Below are 18,219 nucleotides of genomic sequence, written 5' to 3'. Positions count from 1 at the left end.
TTGAGGACTAGTGACTGGTTATGTCACATTAGCCCAATAGCTTCATGGAGCACAGTTCCGACTGCCTGACTCACTTAGATTAAGTAAATTATGGTTAATTTGGATTGAAAATCACTGGAAAATTCATAAAATGTGACATGACGTTTAAATGTGGTGTACAGAACTACTAATGAGCATTAATTGATAATCAAAACCACCTTCCAAACACCCTGATAAGTTAAATTTGTAATTCTGTCAATATTGCAGTTAAACCTTATTTATACTTTCTGTAATGATTGTCATCGTGGTGCATTTTTCATAATTTCTGTTTTGATATCAAAATAAAATAATGAAACGTATGCATACCATTGCAGGAGCACAGACTCTACATTTTTAAAGCTTTTTCAAGTGATTAATATTGTAAATGGTTTAGCACAAGGCGTGGTCCCATATTAGAACATGTGTGGTTCAGAGCCCAAGAATGTAGCATCTGGAGGCTCAGGTCATTATTTGAAAATAAATAACTTAGTTTAATTTAGACAGAAAAAAATGGGTTTGGAGAATCTCAGAACTGGTATTACAACACAGAAAAAACTCTCCAAGATGAAAGTGGAATCAGGCATCTATAATTTGGGGAATTCTATTAAGAAAGCATACTGTACATTACATTTTCAAAGTCAAACACAGACAATTCTCTATTAAAAATGAAACTGCCAAATAAATTATTGTAACAAATGAAATAGTAAAATTGTTGTTTTTGTAATTGTCTGATCTGTCAGTTGAGCGCTGCTCTGAGAAAAAGGGCAACTTAAACACTTCAGAGGCAGGAAAAGTCTTCTAAAAGGGGCAAAGCTCTAACACAAGTCATATGAGTGAGAGGAGCATTCTACCAGTAATCATTATGAAAAGGAAGTAGCCATGCATGATTAATTAAATGATTTTTTTTAGTTTGGATTCTTATAGCTGTCACCTCTGGGGAAAGAACTACTAAAAGGCTGAGCTCTGTAATGAACTAATGGGTGCAGATGAGAGGCAGACAACATATCTGAAGATGAAGGACCCTTTTTCGTGACTGAAAAGTTGGCAAGTAGTCATGTGTTTTGATGAGCAATTGTGACATAAAGCCACTAACTTCCAAAAATAAACAATTATATTGGGTTTGATGCATGACCAAATTACTTTTTTTTATAAACATCCACAATGATGTACATCAGAAGACTATATGAAAAAAAACAGGAACTTGAATCCCTGTTTCATTTTCTAAATAATACAGACAAAGGTTTGTGGATTGTATTGCTAAGGATGATAAACACACTTGGAGACCACCAAAGATCTCAATAAACAATAGTCTCTGCTTATGTCATCACTGAAAAAAAGCATGTTGATGGTTAAGGTGTTTTAGTGATTAAACTCATGGGGAGCACTCAGTGATACAAACTAGTCCTTTTGGTGTTCTTCATAGCTCTTACATTCCTCAGTAAACTCTCTTTCTGTCTTTAGGATATTATCTTTTATATATATTTTTGGTCATTTGTGGCAACCCTGAAAAAAAAATTGTGGACCCCTTTAAGTTGCATATGAGGTATGGGTAGTGTCTTGTGTGTGTCACCTCACTACATAAACAAGAGACACAGTATGTAATTTTCTGGTACTTGGGCCCAACAATTTCCATATCCTTCTAAAGTGTTTGCCTATAACAGACACCTGAATGACAACAGATGTAAAAGTAACTTTTTGTTTCCATTGAGCCTTTGACAGAACACACCGTCATAAGGTTTTTCCAGAACCAACACAAGTGTAATTTATTGTTTCAGATAAATGAGCAATACTTTCCTACTTTCTTACAGTAACTGAGAAAGCCTTAGCAATTAAAGGGCGATCAGTAAAGTAGGGGCTTGGGGATAGGCACTCTAATACAGATACAGACATTGTACTGGAACACACTCTCTCAACCCTCTTTGTGTTTAATAAAGTTGAAAAGTTGAAGCTGGATGTTACCAGTTTGTGCTAGATGACAAGCAAATAGAAGATGTTGTCCTCTGTCTCCTGTATTATCTGTCAAGATTTGTCAACAGTTTTGCCCGTAGTTTGGATTGTTTTTTCCCCTTTTGTATTGTTTTTCTTCCTGTTCTGTTTAAGCAGTTCTATTTAAGGTTTTTTTATTCTGTTTCATAAGTACTAATTATCTAATTTAGTTCTTTTCATTAGGTTATTCATTTTTCTCCATGTCATGTTAATTACATTATCGCCTTTGACAGTGGAGGAAGTGGGATCAATAATTAGTGCTTTAATTAGCCTCTCTTGGGGAAATATTTAACCTCGTCTTTATGGTCTTGCTTTGTTTTTTGAGTTTTGTCATTATTCATTTATTTCTGGTTTTCTGTTGCTATTTATTTTTTTTATTTGTTTTTTCTTATCATTTTTAATTTTGGATTAAGTATTTTGTCTTTGCTTTTGAAATGCAAGTGTTCTTTTGCATTCTTTTTCGAATTTTGCATTTGTTTCATTTGAATTTAATTTTTGCATTTTGGAATTTATTTTTTTTAATATGGAAGTTATATTTGTTAGTCTATAATTCAATAAATGTTTAGCTATGTAGGACTTCAAGCAAGAAAACTTTGATGCACAACTGTAAAATAACATGCCTATATAACCTTTGTCAGTCATTGCACCTTTTGTAAAGCAAACATATAATTATATGTCATGATCAGGGCTGAATTGTAGGGTCTTATGGCCTTTTTCTATATTTGCTGCTATTTTAGGTAACCTTCATTAGGGTCGCGTCCCACATTACTAGGGGTGTGGTCTCCAGGGTTGAGGCCACGAGTTAATCAGCACTACAGGATAGATGGTCAGTATGTGCACCAAGCTTTATCTGATCTGTGGATAAATCCTTTAAACTCTAAAAGAAACTCTCTCTTTGTTACTGGTATTCGTGTCTTGTGCCTGGCTTTGACGACTTGCCTGATTTTTGACTGTGATTCTTGCCTCTTGTCTGGGTTTCGTTTGCTTTATTTATATTTTATTTGCTTTGTTTTACTTTTTGCATGCTTCTCCCAGTTTGTCTCAAAAAATTAGTTATCTGTTCCTGTCGAACCAGGACAATATAAAACTTTATTTATGAATAATATAATGCTGTTGTGCTAGTTTTTTTTTTAATAGGACCGTATAGTATTACATATGTTAATAACGTGAAATTTCTTTAATTTGCTATTATTTCGCATTATCTTTTTTATGGTTAGGTAAAGCAGTGACCCAGTCATTAGAACTTCTGCTTTTCAACACTGTTGACACCAGTTTGTCTGGAGTTTGCATGTTGTTCTTGTGTGATTTTTCTCTGCTTTCCATCCACATCACAGACGTGACTATGTTAGGGTTCTGATGTGAGAGTATTCACGAGTGTACCCTTCAATGAACTGGCAGCCTCACTAGGACTGGACTGCTTTACACAGTGCTGTCAAGGCTATGGCTGATCTTGACAAAATTGTTTCAGAAAATCAATGCATATTTCACATATTACTAGAAATAAACAGCAACCACATCTAAACATTAAATATCTCTCATTTCATTTCAATAATACCATCACCTCACCTTCAGAAACAAAATGAAAATGGATGGAAGGTTTAAGAATAAAAATCTGAGGCTATTATCAGGAGATAGATATAAATGCCAAAATTGTTCCTGTTTGTTAGTAGCTCATTTTTGTACTCCCTAATGTACGATTCAGTTTCGCTATGCTCATTTTATCATTATGGTCTGCTGAGGCCTTCATGGCTCTATTACAGTCTCCAGACTCGCGTGTCACAATTAGGAAAACAACTTGTCAGTTACAGCCATGGTGAATGAAGTCTTTACAGCCAGCATGAAAAACTAGCAGCCAGGTCAGCATCATTCTAAAACATGTGTTTCTGATGTTAAGTGGAAAGAGCTTTTATTTCATGCAAGCATGTAATCGTGGAGTGAACAGTTCAGCAGTGAGTGTTACATTTGACTTCATCTTATCCACCTGTGGTTTTTATCACCAAATTCTATTTTTTAACCATATCCCTTGGGACATTGTGTGAGAAAGTGGGATTGCATATGTACTGTATTCTGATCCTGGTTTTCTCAGCCCTGGAGAAGGCTTAAGTAGTGAACAGCTGGAAAAAAAGTGTCTTGGGACTTCCACCCCTAGCCAATGTGTATCGCATTTGATATATAAACGATTTCTGGATTCTTTTTCTGGTGAGTTGCCCATAACCATGTATACTGATACTCTATGTCATTCTTTAAGGTACATCCAGTATCCTCATCATCTTTCAGCTTAACTCCCAGAAAAGAGGGAGCACAGCAATATTATCCTCCCACTAGGTGGACATGCAAACAGATAGTCCTGCTGCTAAATGTGTTTCAACTTAGCTGGTAAGGTAATAGGCTGAAACCAGTTGGATTTCCTGTAGACAGCCAGTTCCATACTCTGTACGTCACATTCTGAAATATTGTTATATTAACCTCTTTGGAGAATTAAGTGCATGGACCATATCCAATAGGTAACAGATTAAAACGGAAAAATTATTTAACATGTATCCATGGTACAACAAATCTCTTCAAAGACATCCTGTTTGCTTTATTGGTATATCTAAATTATGAGTCAGTGAGTGTATCCCTTGATGTTTTATTATCCGTCCAAGGTTGTTTTCTGTCCTTTTCCTGATGATAATGGGATAGGCTTGAATTTAGTGTGACTTCATAATGAATGCAGCAGGTTCTGAAGGTGGATCGATAGAAAATGTGCAGTTTTTTCGTTGTGTTCTGCAAGACTGAAACGTACAGTGGATTACTTGTGAGTTTAATGAACATAATTTGTTCTACTTAATGATATTTTATTTAAAAGTTAGTATTTTGTGTTATAAAATGTGCAACATAGTATATAATGCTACTCACAGCTATACAGTCCTGAGTTTATCAATGCATGTTTGCTCCCTTTTGATTCTTCATTTGTACAGGAGGTAAGGTTCAAATACCTTAATAAAGAGTATTTATTCGCCTGTTATTCATTAAAGGCTCCTGCTTGTGATTATTATGTTACTAACCTGAAGTCTTCCAATGTTATGGCTTTTCTTGTCAATACTATAATTTATTTTCCTTTTTGTTACAGGGGACTTCTTTCCAGCCATTATACTGAAAGACACTACATGGAGGATGGAAGAGCTATCACTGTGAATCGGAATTCTACGGTATGTGTGTGAACCATGGGGATAAGGCAGAACAAATCTTTTTGTTTTTCACTTGTTTGCAATTTAGCTTTGCTATATTTGTTGTTTTTTTAACTTAAGATAATCTTGCATCTTGACCATTAACAGGGTTCTGCAGTCCTTCAAATGCCTCTTGGAAAGAAAACTTTTGTTCCATAGTTTTGATCTTGAAATACTTTAGGTTTGTAAAGATCTGTATACATCCAATGGCCTTTGTATACCCATTGTAGGGTTTATAATCCAGATTTTATGTCACTAGCTTGTGTTATTTCCCAGTAAAACAGTTTTCCTTCATCAATGCCCCCTTTTTTCCCTGCTATATTTGCTGTAATGGTTTTTAGCTGTGTTTGTGAATTTAAAAAAAATATATTGGAAGGCTAAGAGTTTTCCCAAAGTCTCCAGCCAAGTATCTTGTCTAGATGTTGTGAAAAAGGCGCTTTATGGTGCCCGACCCGGCACAGACCACGCAGAGGCACGTGTTCACACTCAAGAATTTTTATTATTATTTTCTTCAGCCGTGGGCACACGTCTTCCCCGTGTCCCACAGGCCCAACACAGTCCAAGCACAAAAACCCAAACACAATGCAAACTTTCCTGCTCCACCACTCCTCCCAGGCAACCTCGTCCTCTTCCTCCCTATTCTGGCCCCGATTGCTGGGAGGCGGGCCCTTTTATACCCCGGTTTATCAACCCCACCGTCCAGTGTGGTGGCTGGTTCTCTGCAGCACACCCTAGCGGCCACCCCATCTCCCAACCGGGCTGCTGTGGTGGACTCCATGTCCCATGGAGCCACGGGGGAGATTGAGGAGGGATCCACGGCCAGGGAGACTGCCCCCAAGCGCCCAGGGGAAGGTACTGCCATGTCCATGATGGCTCCCCCGGGACGTATGCAGCAGAGGTGTCCCGGCCGGGCATGGGACTCGGCTGTCCGTCACAATGTATAGTATAATTCACTTTGATTAAAGCACTAAGAACAGGGTGAGTTATGATTGGGGATCTGGGCTTTTCTCAGTTTGATGAGTTCTTCTGTTCACTTTAAAGCTAAAGGATACAGGCTACAAAATTTACACTGCTACAGAGCTGCGTGCAAGGAGATCTAAAATGTAGCAGGGAACAGTCAAACCTGCCTATTTACTTAAAGAACGCACTAAGTAGTGCAGCAAAGACTGAGGCACTAAGGAAATTAACATCCTGCAGTAGCAGTTAGTATGATGTCTAGAAAAATAAGTTTGTATATGAAACCAGTAATAACTGACTTTGGAAGCAGTGCATAATACCTTTCAATCTTGAAGGCAGGTGTGTGAGTGAAAGAGGTGCATACTTTAAAAATGGAATTTCACTGGGGATTCTAGCATTTAAAGGGGTTGGCAAATTCAGTTAGCATTTGTAATATATGCACCTACTTTTGTTTCTTTCACATGTTGCAATTTTTAATATCAATGTCTAAGCCTAATTTTTTCAGGAGTGCCACACCACCAGTATGGCAATCAGTCAATGAGAAACACCAGTATGATTATGAATCAGACAGCACACTTCAGGATACTGAACACAGTTTTGGCTTAGATGTAATACTTTTGTGATGTAATACACACATAAACATACCTGCCCTGCTTTATAAATATATATATATAGGAAGAAAGATATTTAATACCATTTTTGATCTTACAAACCACATTGAAGCAAAATTTTCACAGATGTGAACACTTTTTAAATGCAATCGCTAATTCCAAGTACCACGCAGTGCAGCCTGAGGAACACCGCATACATGGATGTTACATATAAGCAAACATAGTCTCATTCATTCTCACAGTTGATGTTAAGTTCAGAGTCTCTCCTCATGGCAGCCTGCCGCATGTGGCCAAGCTGGATCCACAAGTAGAAGCAACCTGTACTTGTGTGTTCATGTGCTGTGTTTTAATCACATTATTCTGAGCATCATAGATCCAAAATAGATCATGAAAAGCCCATGAAAGATACAAAGGCCATTCTGTTGAATGTGAAACGTAATAAAGTAATAAAGAATTGGTAAACTGCTTTATTAAAGAGTACAGTAATCCCTCCTCGATCGCGGGGGTTGTGTTCCAGAACCCCCCGCAATAGATGAAAATCCGCGAAGTAGAAACCATATGTTTGTATGGTTATTTTTATATATTTTAAGCCCTTATAAACTCACCCACACTGTTAGCATTATTAGAGCCCTCTAGACATGAAATAGCACCATTTAGTCAAAAGTTTAAACTGTGCTTCATGACAAGACAGAGATGACAGTTCTTTCTCACAATTAAAAGAATGCAAACATATCTTCTCTTCAAACGAGCGCCGTCAGGAGCAGAGAATGTCAGAGAGATAGAAAGAGCCAGCGTCACAGAAAAACAAACAATCAAAAAATCAATACGTGCTGTTGGGCTTTTAAGTATGAGCACCGCGATAAAGCAGCCGCAAAGAAGGGAGCAATGTGAAGGTAAGTCTTTCAGCATTTTTTAGAGTAGCCTCCGTATCTTCTAAACAAACAGCCTCTGTGCAAACAGCCCTCTGCTCACACCCCCTCCGTCGGGCGCAGAGAACGTCAGAGAGAGAGAGCGTGCGAGATTAAAGCAAAAAATCAATACGTGCTTTCATTTCTTAGAGGGGCGTCCATATCCTCTAGGCAAACAGCCCCTCTGCTCACACCCTCCGTCAGGCGCAGAGAATGTCAGAGAAAGACCGAGAAAAGCAAACAATCCGCTCGGGGAAGCACATCGTATATCATTGAGGAGTTTTAGTTAATATGTAATACGTGCTCTGATTGGGTTGCTTCTCAGCCATCTGCCAATAGCGTACCTTGTATGAAATCAACTGGGCAAACAAACTGAGGAAGCACGTACTTTAAATTAAAAGACCCATTGTCCGCAGAAATCTGCGAACCAGCGAAAAATCTGTGATATATATTTAGATATGCTTACATTTAAAATCCGCGATAGAGTGAAGCCGCGAAAGTCGAAGTGCGATATAGCGAGGGATCACTGTATTTAATGAAGGGTAATGTCTTATTAATGTGTGTTTTATAGTAAATGTCATCATAAAACTAATTTGGTCAATTTTAATGCATTTTGTTATTTTAACAAATAATGTTTTACAAATAAAAAATCTGTTTTTAGAAACAGATTAGGTTTGTCCATCCATCCATCCATTATCCAACCCGCTATATCCTAATACAGGGTCACGGGGGTCTGCTGGAGCCAATCCCAACCAACACAAGGCAGGAACAAATCCCCGGGCAGGGTGAGAGTAGGTTTGTAAAGTCTATATATATATATATATATATATATATATATATGCACACCGTATACATATATTTATAAACAGTATTTATATATGCTGTGTTACTTGTCTTTGCTCAGGAAATTTTCTGTCAATAAGCCTCAGTTTTAGTGCTATTGGTTAATTTAATGTATCAGAAGATAAAAAATACTATATGACTATGAACTTTTCTATTTGCAGTATTTGTATTTTTTATTTTTTTTAACCAGGGTCTAATATTATTAGTTCACTTGAGCTGCTTACTGTTGAACATGCTACACATACTGCCTTTGGTGGTGTTGGTATGAAAGAGATTTCAGCAGAACTCCATATTAAAATGGTGCTTGGTATTTTTACAAAGGTAATGTAAAGTTGATTCATTCAAAGCTAAAGAGTGCTAAAAATCTTGACTCTAATTTAACATCAAAGTCTAAAATTAATATGGCCTCAGTATACAGTGGATTTGAATAAATATCTACGAACAAAAAAAGTAAAAGTTACTAATTACTTTTGCTCACTCAAAAGCACCATCCTGTTCACTTCTCATCACATACTGAAAAATATGATGCTTAATTCTGTTCAGTCATGGCATGGCTCCATCATCGGTTAATCATTATTTTTTTTAATTACAGAAAGCACTTAATGCTGATCACTGATTGCTTTTACAAACTTAATGATGATATGCAGGTGGGTAAAAGTGTTGGCTTTTTCAAAAACACAAGGCCATGCATGCACTGATAAACTTATTAGAGTGTATTTTTTATTAGAGTGTATCTCAGATTTCCTGCCACACCCCTTGTCTACCAAAGTATTTGACAATGCTGCACAGTATTTTCCTTATTTCTAGCTGCGCACATTTTACCAAAGGATTGAATCCCCTTCCACCACCCTTCTAATCATACTTTGTTCACAATGGGATAAACCCCAATATTGAAATGCTTTCTGTGGGTTGTCATTGAACTTAAAAAGGTAAAACTGGGTCCAGGGTTACAAAGGTTAGGAAACACTGCTCTAAGATAAATGTTGTAATCCAACAAGAGGTAATATATTGTATATTAATATATTTCTTACTGGACCAGAAGGGACGGAGCTTCTCTGGCTCAGTTGCCCTCATTGGGAGTCTTCTCTGCACTGTGAAGGAAAACGAACACAAGACTGTTAGTGACAACACTTCCTCTCATCCCGGAGTGGTACAGCATACCTTAGGTGAGACTGGAGGCAATCCTGTGGAATGCTTATGTGACAATATATACTGTATATGTATAAAACTGAGGAAAACACCAGTTCTCATCCAAAAAAGACTTATTAGGGTCAGAGTACTTTTTTTATTTAGGACCACTCATTCCTGAATATGATCACAGGGGGTGCTGGAGCCTATCCCAGCTAGCATAGAGCACAAGGCATACTAGGGCCAATTTAGTATTGCCAATCCACCTAACTTGCATGTCTTTGGTCTGTGGGTGGAAATTGGAGCACCTGGAGGAAACCCACGCAGACACAGGGAAAATGTGCAAACTCCACGCAGGGAGGATATCGGATGTGATGTCAGATCTTCTTACTGTGAAGCAACAGCACTACCACTGCACCACCTTGCTACCCTAAGACAAAAAATATTCCAAAGAATGATGACCTTAAATCAGACACAAATCAACAACAACTACAAGTTCTTTCTTGTATAGCCCAAAAATCACACAAGGAATGCTTCATTGGGCTTTAATTAACAGGCCCTGTTTTTTGACAGCGTCACAGCCTTGACTCACTAAGAAGACAAGAAAAATCTTCCAAAAAAGACCCTTGTAGGGAAAAAAAATGGAACAAATCTTGGGAAATAAAATTCAGAGAGAGACTCCCTTCCAGATTGGTTGGGCATGCAATGGGCGTAAAAGAATGGGGTAAATACAATATACAAAACAGAACACAAATAATCCTCATCACAGAGCTAAATGGCCAATCTATCGTTGGCACCTCAGAAATACAATACAATAGTACAAACTCCAAGGAAATATTCAAGAATAAATTAAACCATTCATTAAATTCAGAACTATCACTATAATAATACAGATTCATACAAATACGAGACATAAAAAATCAACAAATTGTGGAACCACTGCCAGGTTGCAGGAAAGGAGTCAAACAAGCCAGACACAGTCAGAGTCCTGGAAATAATCTCTTAATTAAACAGGAGTGCAATTAAGAGAGGAAATGGGTTTGGACAAAAACATGTCCACATAGGAGACACCAGGACTGAACTCAAGAACCTATGGAATAGAGCAATAAAGCAAGCAGGGGAGCAGGTGTAAGTTATCCAGTAACTGTAATCTTTAACATTACTTAATATGCCAAAACTGTTAGCAAAGAAAATAAGAGTGACAATCATAGAATACAACCTGGATGTTTAGCAGCTGCCACAGACGGTGTTGACTGAGGCACCCAGTGTGCAGCAGTGTTCAGGTGGTTCTCAGCTCTTGTAGTTATGGCATACTATAGCTCAGACATCTTCTGGGATGGAGGTCTACTAGCTCAGATGTCTCATGACACGAGGATCTCTTGGTGACTATGTTCCTCCTGAATCTGCTGCAGCCAGCTCATTATCTGACCTAAATAAAGCTGATCTAAAGTATTTCAGTTCCAGAAACGGTGCACTTGTCTCTATTTCTAGAATTATTGGGAGCTGTTTGGGTCCACAGTGTACTTCTGACATTTAAAAATCACCATTTGATAACATAGTTTGGTTATTTGTGCGACGAGGTATGCATGCATGCTAAGCAGTCTTCGCTGTGCAAGCAGTTTTTGCTCATTTAGCCAGTTCAAAGCAGTTTCTTAACCTTTAAGGAAAACACATCAACGTTTTACAAAGTCTAAAAATACATTAGCTGAGGAAGCTTACATCCATATGACCTACTTAAACATATTTAATAAACATTAAGTTTATAATAAATATCAAAGATGAACGATAAAAAGATAACCATTACATTCTTAATAATGTTGCTACAATTAAATATCTTATTTCCCAACAATATCCCATCCATTTTCTCCCTCCTTCAACTGATGATAAAATACATGATGGCAAAAAATAATTTTTACTGAACAATGAACAACAAATTGTGGTGCGTTGCATATGTTTTAAGAAGTGGGTGCTGCTGACAGTCTATGGTTTGATGATGAAAGGCAATCTAGCACAGCAGCACAAGATAAAATGAAAGGAAGGTCAAATGGGAAATACTTTACAACAGTAGCTGATATGCTGGTGTATTGTTCATTTACCCAAATTGCATGATGTATTTCTTACTGTCACCAACTTCTACATAGGTGGCTAAATGCTTTTGATTCATGGTTTTAACATTGCCATTTTCCATCGCAAATACACAAAGAGACCACAAAAAGGTTTGAGGAGCCACCCCCTATATTGTACAACATACAATACAACAGCAATCACAATTTCAAGAAATGGCTACAGAATAATGTCTGGTTCCGCGTCCAAAAAAGGGACAACTTAAGAGAAAAGGTGCTGGGCTTTTATAGTAGCCAGGAAGGAAGAGGTGGGGTCCAGTAATTGAGGCCGGAAGTGACCTCGGTGGGAGGCGTGGTTAGGAAAGGGAAGTAGGAATTAGAGGAACTTTATGCTGGTTTCTCTTCGGGAGATCCGTAGGAGAGGGAGAGGAAAGGTTAGTGCACTTCAAAAAAACCTTGTGTTCCACCCTTGGTTAAGCCCTTAGCCTACCTCCCAAGCACACGTGTGTGACACCGTGTATTTAGTTTTGACACTTATTAAGTTATTTGAACTCCATTAAAATTAATATTGCTTGACATGATCAAGAATGCGTGTGTAATTGTCATGTATTGGTATATTCTCTATAATTAGTTCATTCCACACACTCATTGCTGCTTGAGTAAGCTCCAGCTCTATGCATGTCTGTAATTAAAGAGTGGGTATTTTCAGTATACCCATTCATTATGTGTATTCTTTATTGATTTATACTGTATTACAGTGCATGCCCATTCCAGTGTACAAAGAAACATATAGGCATCCCAAATCAAATACTACTGCAACGAAACATTCAAACTTTTGAGTCTATTAAGGGTTAAAGAAGTAAGTAATTTATGCTTCAGATGCTTTATTTTATAAAGAAATTCATTGGCGGAGTGTAATATAGGATCTGAGAATGTGTTAGTGATATTTAGGAAAATTGCTTGACTTTAGATGTGCTAGGGTGCATTACATTTTCACCAAATGCAAATATTAGGCTTCTATAGTCCAAAAATGTGCCATCAGACATATGTTCAGCAAGTGATTAGATCCATATAGCATGGGATACCTTTATTAAGGTGGCTTGACACCACATAACTTCAAGTCAATGAACAGGTCAGTTGCTGAAACTTGTTGTCTCCAAGTAGGTCAGTCAGATTGTAAAACCTGGATTGGCAGGGTATGGTGGATTACACGCGTCCCTACTGACTTTTCAGCACAGTTTCAAATAGATCTTTGTAACAGCTGAGTTGGCAGTTCAAAGCAGCTGAAGCCTCACATAGCAGTGGTGAATCGTGGATTTCTGTGCATCCCTTAAGTTTACCTTAATGTAGCCAAGATGGTGTGGCCAGATTAGATGAGCAGCATTCTAAATTAAAGAACTTTCTGTTTTTTTTAACAATTTATTTTAGTTGTAGTGGTAAGATAAACAAAAATATCAGTTTGTATAAACTGTCTGTCACTTGTCTCATACCATCAGTATGCATGAATGAAAATGAAATATTAGCATGCTTCTGTTAAGGTTTAAATGCTTTTGGAGTCTGGCATTTTAGGTGAATTCATGAGAAGTTTAATATTTCTGTCAGCAAAGCCCCTTTCACACATGCAATTTTATTCACAAATAATTTACCAGGAAAAGATATAAGTAAACATTGAGTCAAAGTGTTGATCCAATGGGCTGAAAGTGCATAAGGGTGATGCCAACTAGCATTTCTGTAAAAGTTAACTTGGCAATGTTTCAACATGTTGAGGAAATGGGTTAAAGGAATAACACCTTCCTCATTCTACCTTTGTGTGGACTTTTTATTAGCCTGTTCAATAAGTGTCTTCCCAGTGAAGTTACCCAAAATTAATCAAGGCAAAATGACATGGAACAGCTACAGTCTTCAGTCATTTTTGACAATTTCTTGGCCAAAAAGTGGACTTTGTCTTTGTATCTGACAAGAAATTCTTTTTGCAATATCTTTATATGTAACAGTTTGTGGAATAGAACAATCATTTAGCAAAACAAATGTGAAAATTTGGCTAAGGACATGTTTGTTAGTTGCAAGTTTACCACGTTTAGTTCACTGAACTAAGATTCTTGAGCATGAGAATGAACTGTCAGTTGCTATTAAGTTCCGACAAAATGATTGCCGACTACAACTGCTGTTCACTAATATACAGTACATAACTGACAGGCTTATTGTAAATAAAGGATTTTAAAGTCAAGACATTTGATGTTATTTAAGGTATTCAAAGCACTTTAAATAGTGAGTGGGGAGCCATATACCTGTGAATAAGTGTAATGACAATATCCTTGAACTTATATATTAATTAGTTCGAGCCTTTTATTGTCAAAATATGTTTAGTGTATCAATTATGAAATCCAATAAAACATACCCTTATTGGTAGTGATGTAAAATGATGAGGAATTGTATGGGTTTATGTTGAAGTTACTGTATTTTTTAAATGCTAATGTGTTTAGTAAGGCAGAAAATCATGCACTCTGCAGAAATGGCCAGCGGCATCTCCCATTATCACATAATCTTTGACTTTGCTTGGTTTAAAAAGTCTGGGATTGTTATCTTTTACATATACTTTTATAGAAAAGATGTTTTACAATGTCAGATTTTTAAAACAACGCCAAAAGAGAATTTTTTTATTTTACTTTAGCATCAGATTGCAACAGTTAAATACCAGAGAGCTTACAAAGCAATAATTTTAGAGTTGGTGTTGATTTTGGAAGTGTAAAAGCAAATAATAAAGCAATAGATTCTGAAATGGTTGTAACTCATTTTACTCTCCGTGACTAAATATTGGTTTTATTTGTGTAGCTGGCAGAAAATCAGAAGGCTTGATTCATAAGTTGGTTTAAAATGTCTAATAAATGTTGCACCAATTGAATCGTTAATATTATAGTGGTGCAATCTTCGGACGGAATGTAAATATTGCCTTGGTGTAAAATATCTGCAATGCGGCCCCTTAATCACAAAAGGATGTCTGATTGGAGTGAATATCTGGCTTTTGTTTTTTCAAATGATTAGTATTCATTTAAAAGAAAATAACTAAGATCTTATAAGAGTTTTTGTGAAATGATGTGTTTTAATATTACTATTTTCCACCCTTGGCTACATTAACTATTTGGTTTATCTGTGACAGCCAGGTACAGCAAATTTTCAAGCAACCCAAAATGTGAAACTTGGCAGTAAACTAAAATAATGTCTAGGCCTTGTTTTAAAATTAAGAGCATTGTATTTTACTGCTTGTTTAGGAATAAAAATATTGGAAAAGACTTGGATCAATGACCAAGTTCTGCTACATGTTACTTTTTTTAAAAAAATCCAGTAATAAAAATAACACTGTACTATTTGACGTATAGGGCAAAGTTAATGTTTCTGGAACTCAACCTCTAGAGCTGGTGTCTTGCGCCAGGATCGAATCCTGTACAATTGTGCTAGTCCATCACAGGATGTAATTTCCATTTCTTTGCTTTATATACTTATAGGTGGGGTGCCACTGCATTATAACGGACAGTTCTAAGGATGGGTTTTAGTGGGGTCTGTAACTGCCTGTTCTTAGCTTCCACACAAGCAGAATAATTCCACTAACTCCCTATTTGAAGTTGTTGATACTGTAATATGACGCTATATTGCGCCCGACCTGGCACAGACTCACCTGGAGGCACATGTAAAAACACAACAAAGACTTTATTTTCTACACTTGTGAGGCACAACACAAACCCAAAATGTACAAAAACACAACACACCTTTCTGGCACCACCACTCCTGCCGTCAAGCTTCATACTCCTCCTCCCAAATCTAGCCACTGAGTGGTGGTTGCTGGCCCCTTCTATAGCCCACCCGGAAGTGCTCCAGGTGCTTGATCACCTGTTTCCAGTTGCACTTCCGGGTGGAGCTGAAGACTCATCCAGCCGGGCTCAGGGACCCACGCAGTGCCCCCCTGGCGGCCACCCTAGATCCCAACAGGGCTGTGGAGAACTCCATCTCCCATGGAGCCCTGCGGGAAGCTGTGGCACCACCATCAGCCAGGGAGGCTGCCACCAAGCGTCCCGGGGGAGGTATTGAGCAGCCCATGGTTGCTCCCCCAGAACATATGTCGAAGGGGCGTCCTGGCCGTCCATCACAATGGGAAAGAATATTTCAAATATATTAGTAGCAAATTAAGACATCTGAAGCACTGGTGAGTGCTATTCCCGTTACCAAAACTAAACTGAAATATGTCGTTAACGAAAAAATAATCATGACGTTAACCAAAATAAAAATGAAATTTTTTTCTAAAAACTAGAACTAACCGAAAATAAAAACAAAAACAAAAGTTTTTTTTGCAATTTTGCAAAATTATAAATTTTAATTAAAACCAAAAACAAGCATTGATTTGTGTACAGTACACCTAGCTGCTGTTGTCTGAATATGTGGATTTTGTTGATCATTTCATCCATCAGTGTTTACCTGCTAGAAATGACAGCGAATACCAAAGCCTCATCACTTGGGAATGACTTATTCTGTGCATTTCTCTGGCCACAACTGACCGTCAATCACAGATTGCCCTTTGTTAGCAAATGGCAAACTACTTTCACTAAACTTCAATAAAAAGGCACTTAACCACCAACATACCACACATATAATTTGGAAGATATAGATAAATATTTTGAAAATTAGAGTCATGGTGGATTTTTCAAGATCCAAAAGCCATCCCCATACTTCATATTCAGTCAGTAGTTAGACCTGAAAAAATATACACCAAAGAAGGTAGGACTTTTAGCAATTTAACCTTACTTCACACAAATATTAGTTGTTTGAATATGGCACTTTTGCAGTGACATATTAAGCAGATGTGTAGCATGCAGTCAATCGAGCTGATGTTATACATATACGTTTAAGTTTTAATCAGGTTATTGGTACTGGTTTTTCAACGTAAGTAGTGCAGTGTCACAGAGCTTCATCAATAGCAAATGGATGGACTGCAGTAATCTTAATATATTTAGAATGCCACAGCATTGTAGAGTTTTTAACATGGGATCGTGAGGTGCTGTGCTTGGGAGTTCATCAGCAGTGTTAATGCTGAAACATGCCACCCCGCTTAGAATTTATTTCAGTAGAGCAGATATGAGTATCATTAGGCTTGTTAAAATAAACTCTGATGTTGGATCTGTGTACAGTGAACTATCTTAGTCTAACATTACTGTGCTTAACATATGGCTCATCAGTGGTAAATTTATAGAACTATCTGATTCATTTCAGACTGCAATCTTGATAGAACCTTAAGAACTCCGTTTGGTGTGTTTACATTGCAGTGTGGCGGAGGTCAGCCTGTGTTTTTTAGATCTGTACTGAACAGCAAACAAACAGCAATTAAATGGTCAATGCCATTAAGCACTTGGCTGTAAAACTAAGAACTAAATCCTCCCTATCCTGTTTATTGCTCAGACTTGTTGCAGTTTAAAGTAACAGATAAAAGAGGTCTATGGTGAAGCACAATTTGAACAAATAATTGCTAGTCCCAGAGTGTGCAAGCTCTGAACTGATACACAAGTTGCTCCAAAGTTGATTGGCGTGCTTGGCTGATTGCATTTTCAAGTGCAAATGTGAGCATGTCAATCAAGTGCTTCATTCACACCTCAAAGCAGGAGGAGGACAGCATCTGCACCCAATTGGTGTTATAAAGGGAGACTACATGATAGAGAGGGATGAGAATGAGAGAAGAAACAAAGGAATCGAGAGAAATCGAGGAATGGAGAGAGAAAAGAAAAGAGAAAGAAAAAGAGGCTGGATTAAGGAGGAGTCCATGTGAATGAGATGGAAGACAGCCCCTATAGTAGCACACAGTGCTTGGGGTTAGGGGTCACTCCTGCTGAGTAATTTTGGAGAGCAGGAGTGACTGACTGCTCTAGCTGGGCTCCGGCGTAAAGCCAAGGAGTGGCAGCAGGAGTCAGAGGAGCAAGGCTCAGTGTGGCGCCGTGGCAAAAGCTTAGGATTGGCAATGGGGACCTAAGCTGCATTAAGGTTGACTGTGCCTGTCGGTGGACATCTCCTCTGGCTGCTGAGATCCTTGAAGATCTGGAGCATTGCACTTTTGAACACTTTATTTGACTGTTGTTTTAAATAAAAGCACCCAACACTTTGCACAAACCTACTGCTGACTGTGTGTGCCCTTATTTGCTCAGCTTATCCTCAGGAACGTCACCAATGGTTCCAGGTTCAAGATGCTTCTGGAAGCAATCAGGGATCGTGGAGCCGACCTGTAACTGTATCCATGTGCACATTTTTGGTGTGACAAAAACAAAAAGTTGATTGCTGAAAAACTAAATACAAACAAAAAAAATAACAAAAACTAAAATTAGAAAATTACTATAAACCAAACTAAATAAAAAATGAAATCAAAAACTAGATTAAAATGGTTAATTAGCAGTTGAGAAGGGAACACAGTATTTGAGTGTTTACACCTAGAGATAGCAGTTTCTTACCATAATACAAAAGC

General features: G+C 37.7%; 1 protein-coding gene across 4 annotated transcripts in view; it reads left to right on the top strand.

Annotated features, from left to right (window-relative positions):
- Window positions 1-18,219, top strand: part of LOC120539674 (disintegrin and metalloproteinase domain-containing protein 12) — a 568,760-nt gene that overhangs the window by 300,067 nt on the left and 250,474 nt on the right. For all 4 annotated transcript variants that reach the window (XM_039770006.1, XM_039770016.1, XM_039770034.1 and 1 more), the window contains one exon: window positions 5,117-5,195. In XM_039770006.1, coding sequence (XP_039625940.1) covers window positions 5,117-5,195 — 79 coding nt within the window. The remainder of the gene's footprint in view (window positions 1-5,116; window positions 5,196-18,219) is intronic.

Source organism: Polypterus senegalus, chromosome 1 (assembly GCF_016835505.1).
Source record: "Polypterus senegalus isolate Bchr_013 chromosome 1, ASM1683550v1, whole genome shotgun sequence".
Classification (NCBI taxonomy): Eukaryota; Metazoa; Chordata; class Cladistia; order Polypteriformes; family Polypteridae; genus Polypterus; species Polypterus senegalus.
This window is presented reverse-complemented; position numbering and strand designations above follow the sequence as displayed.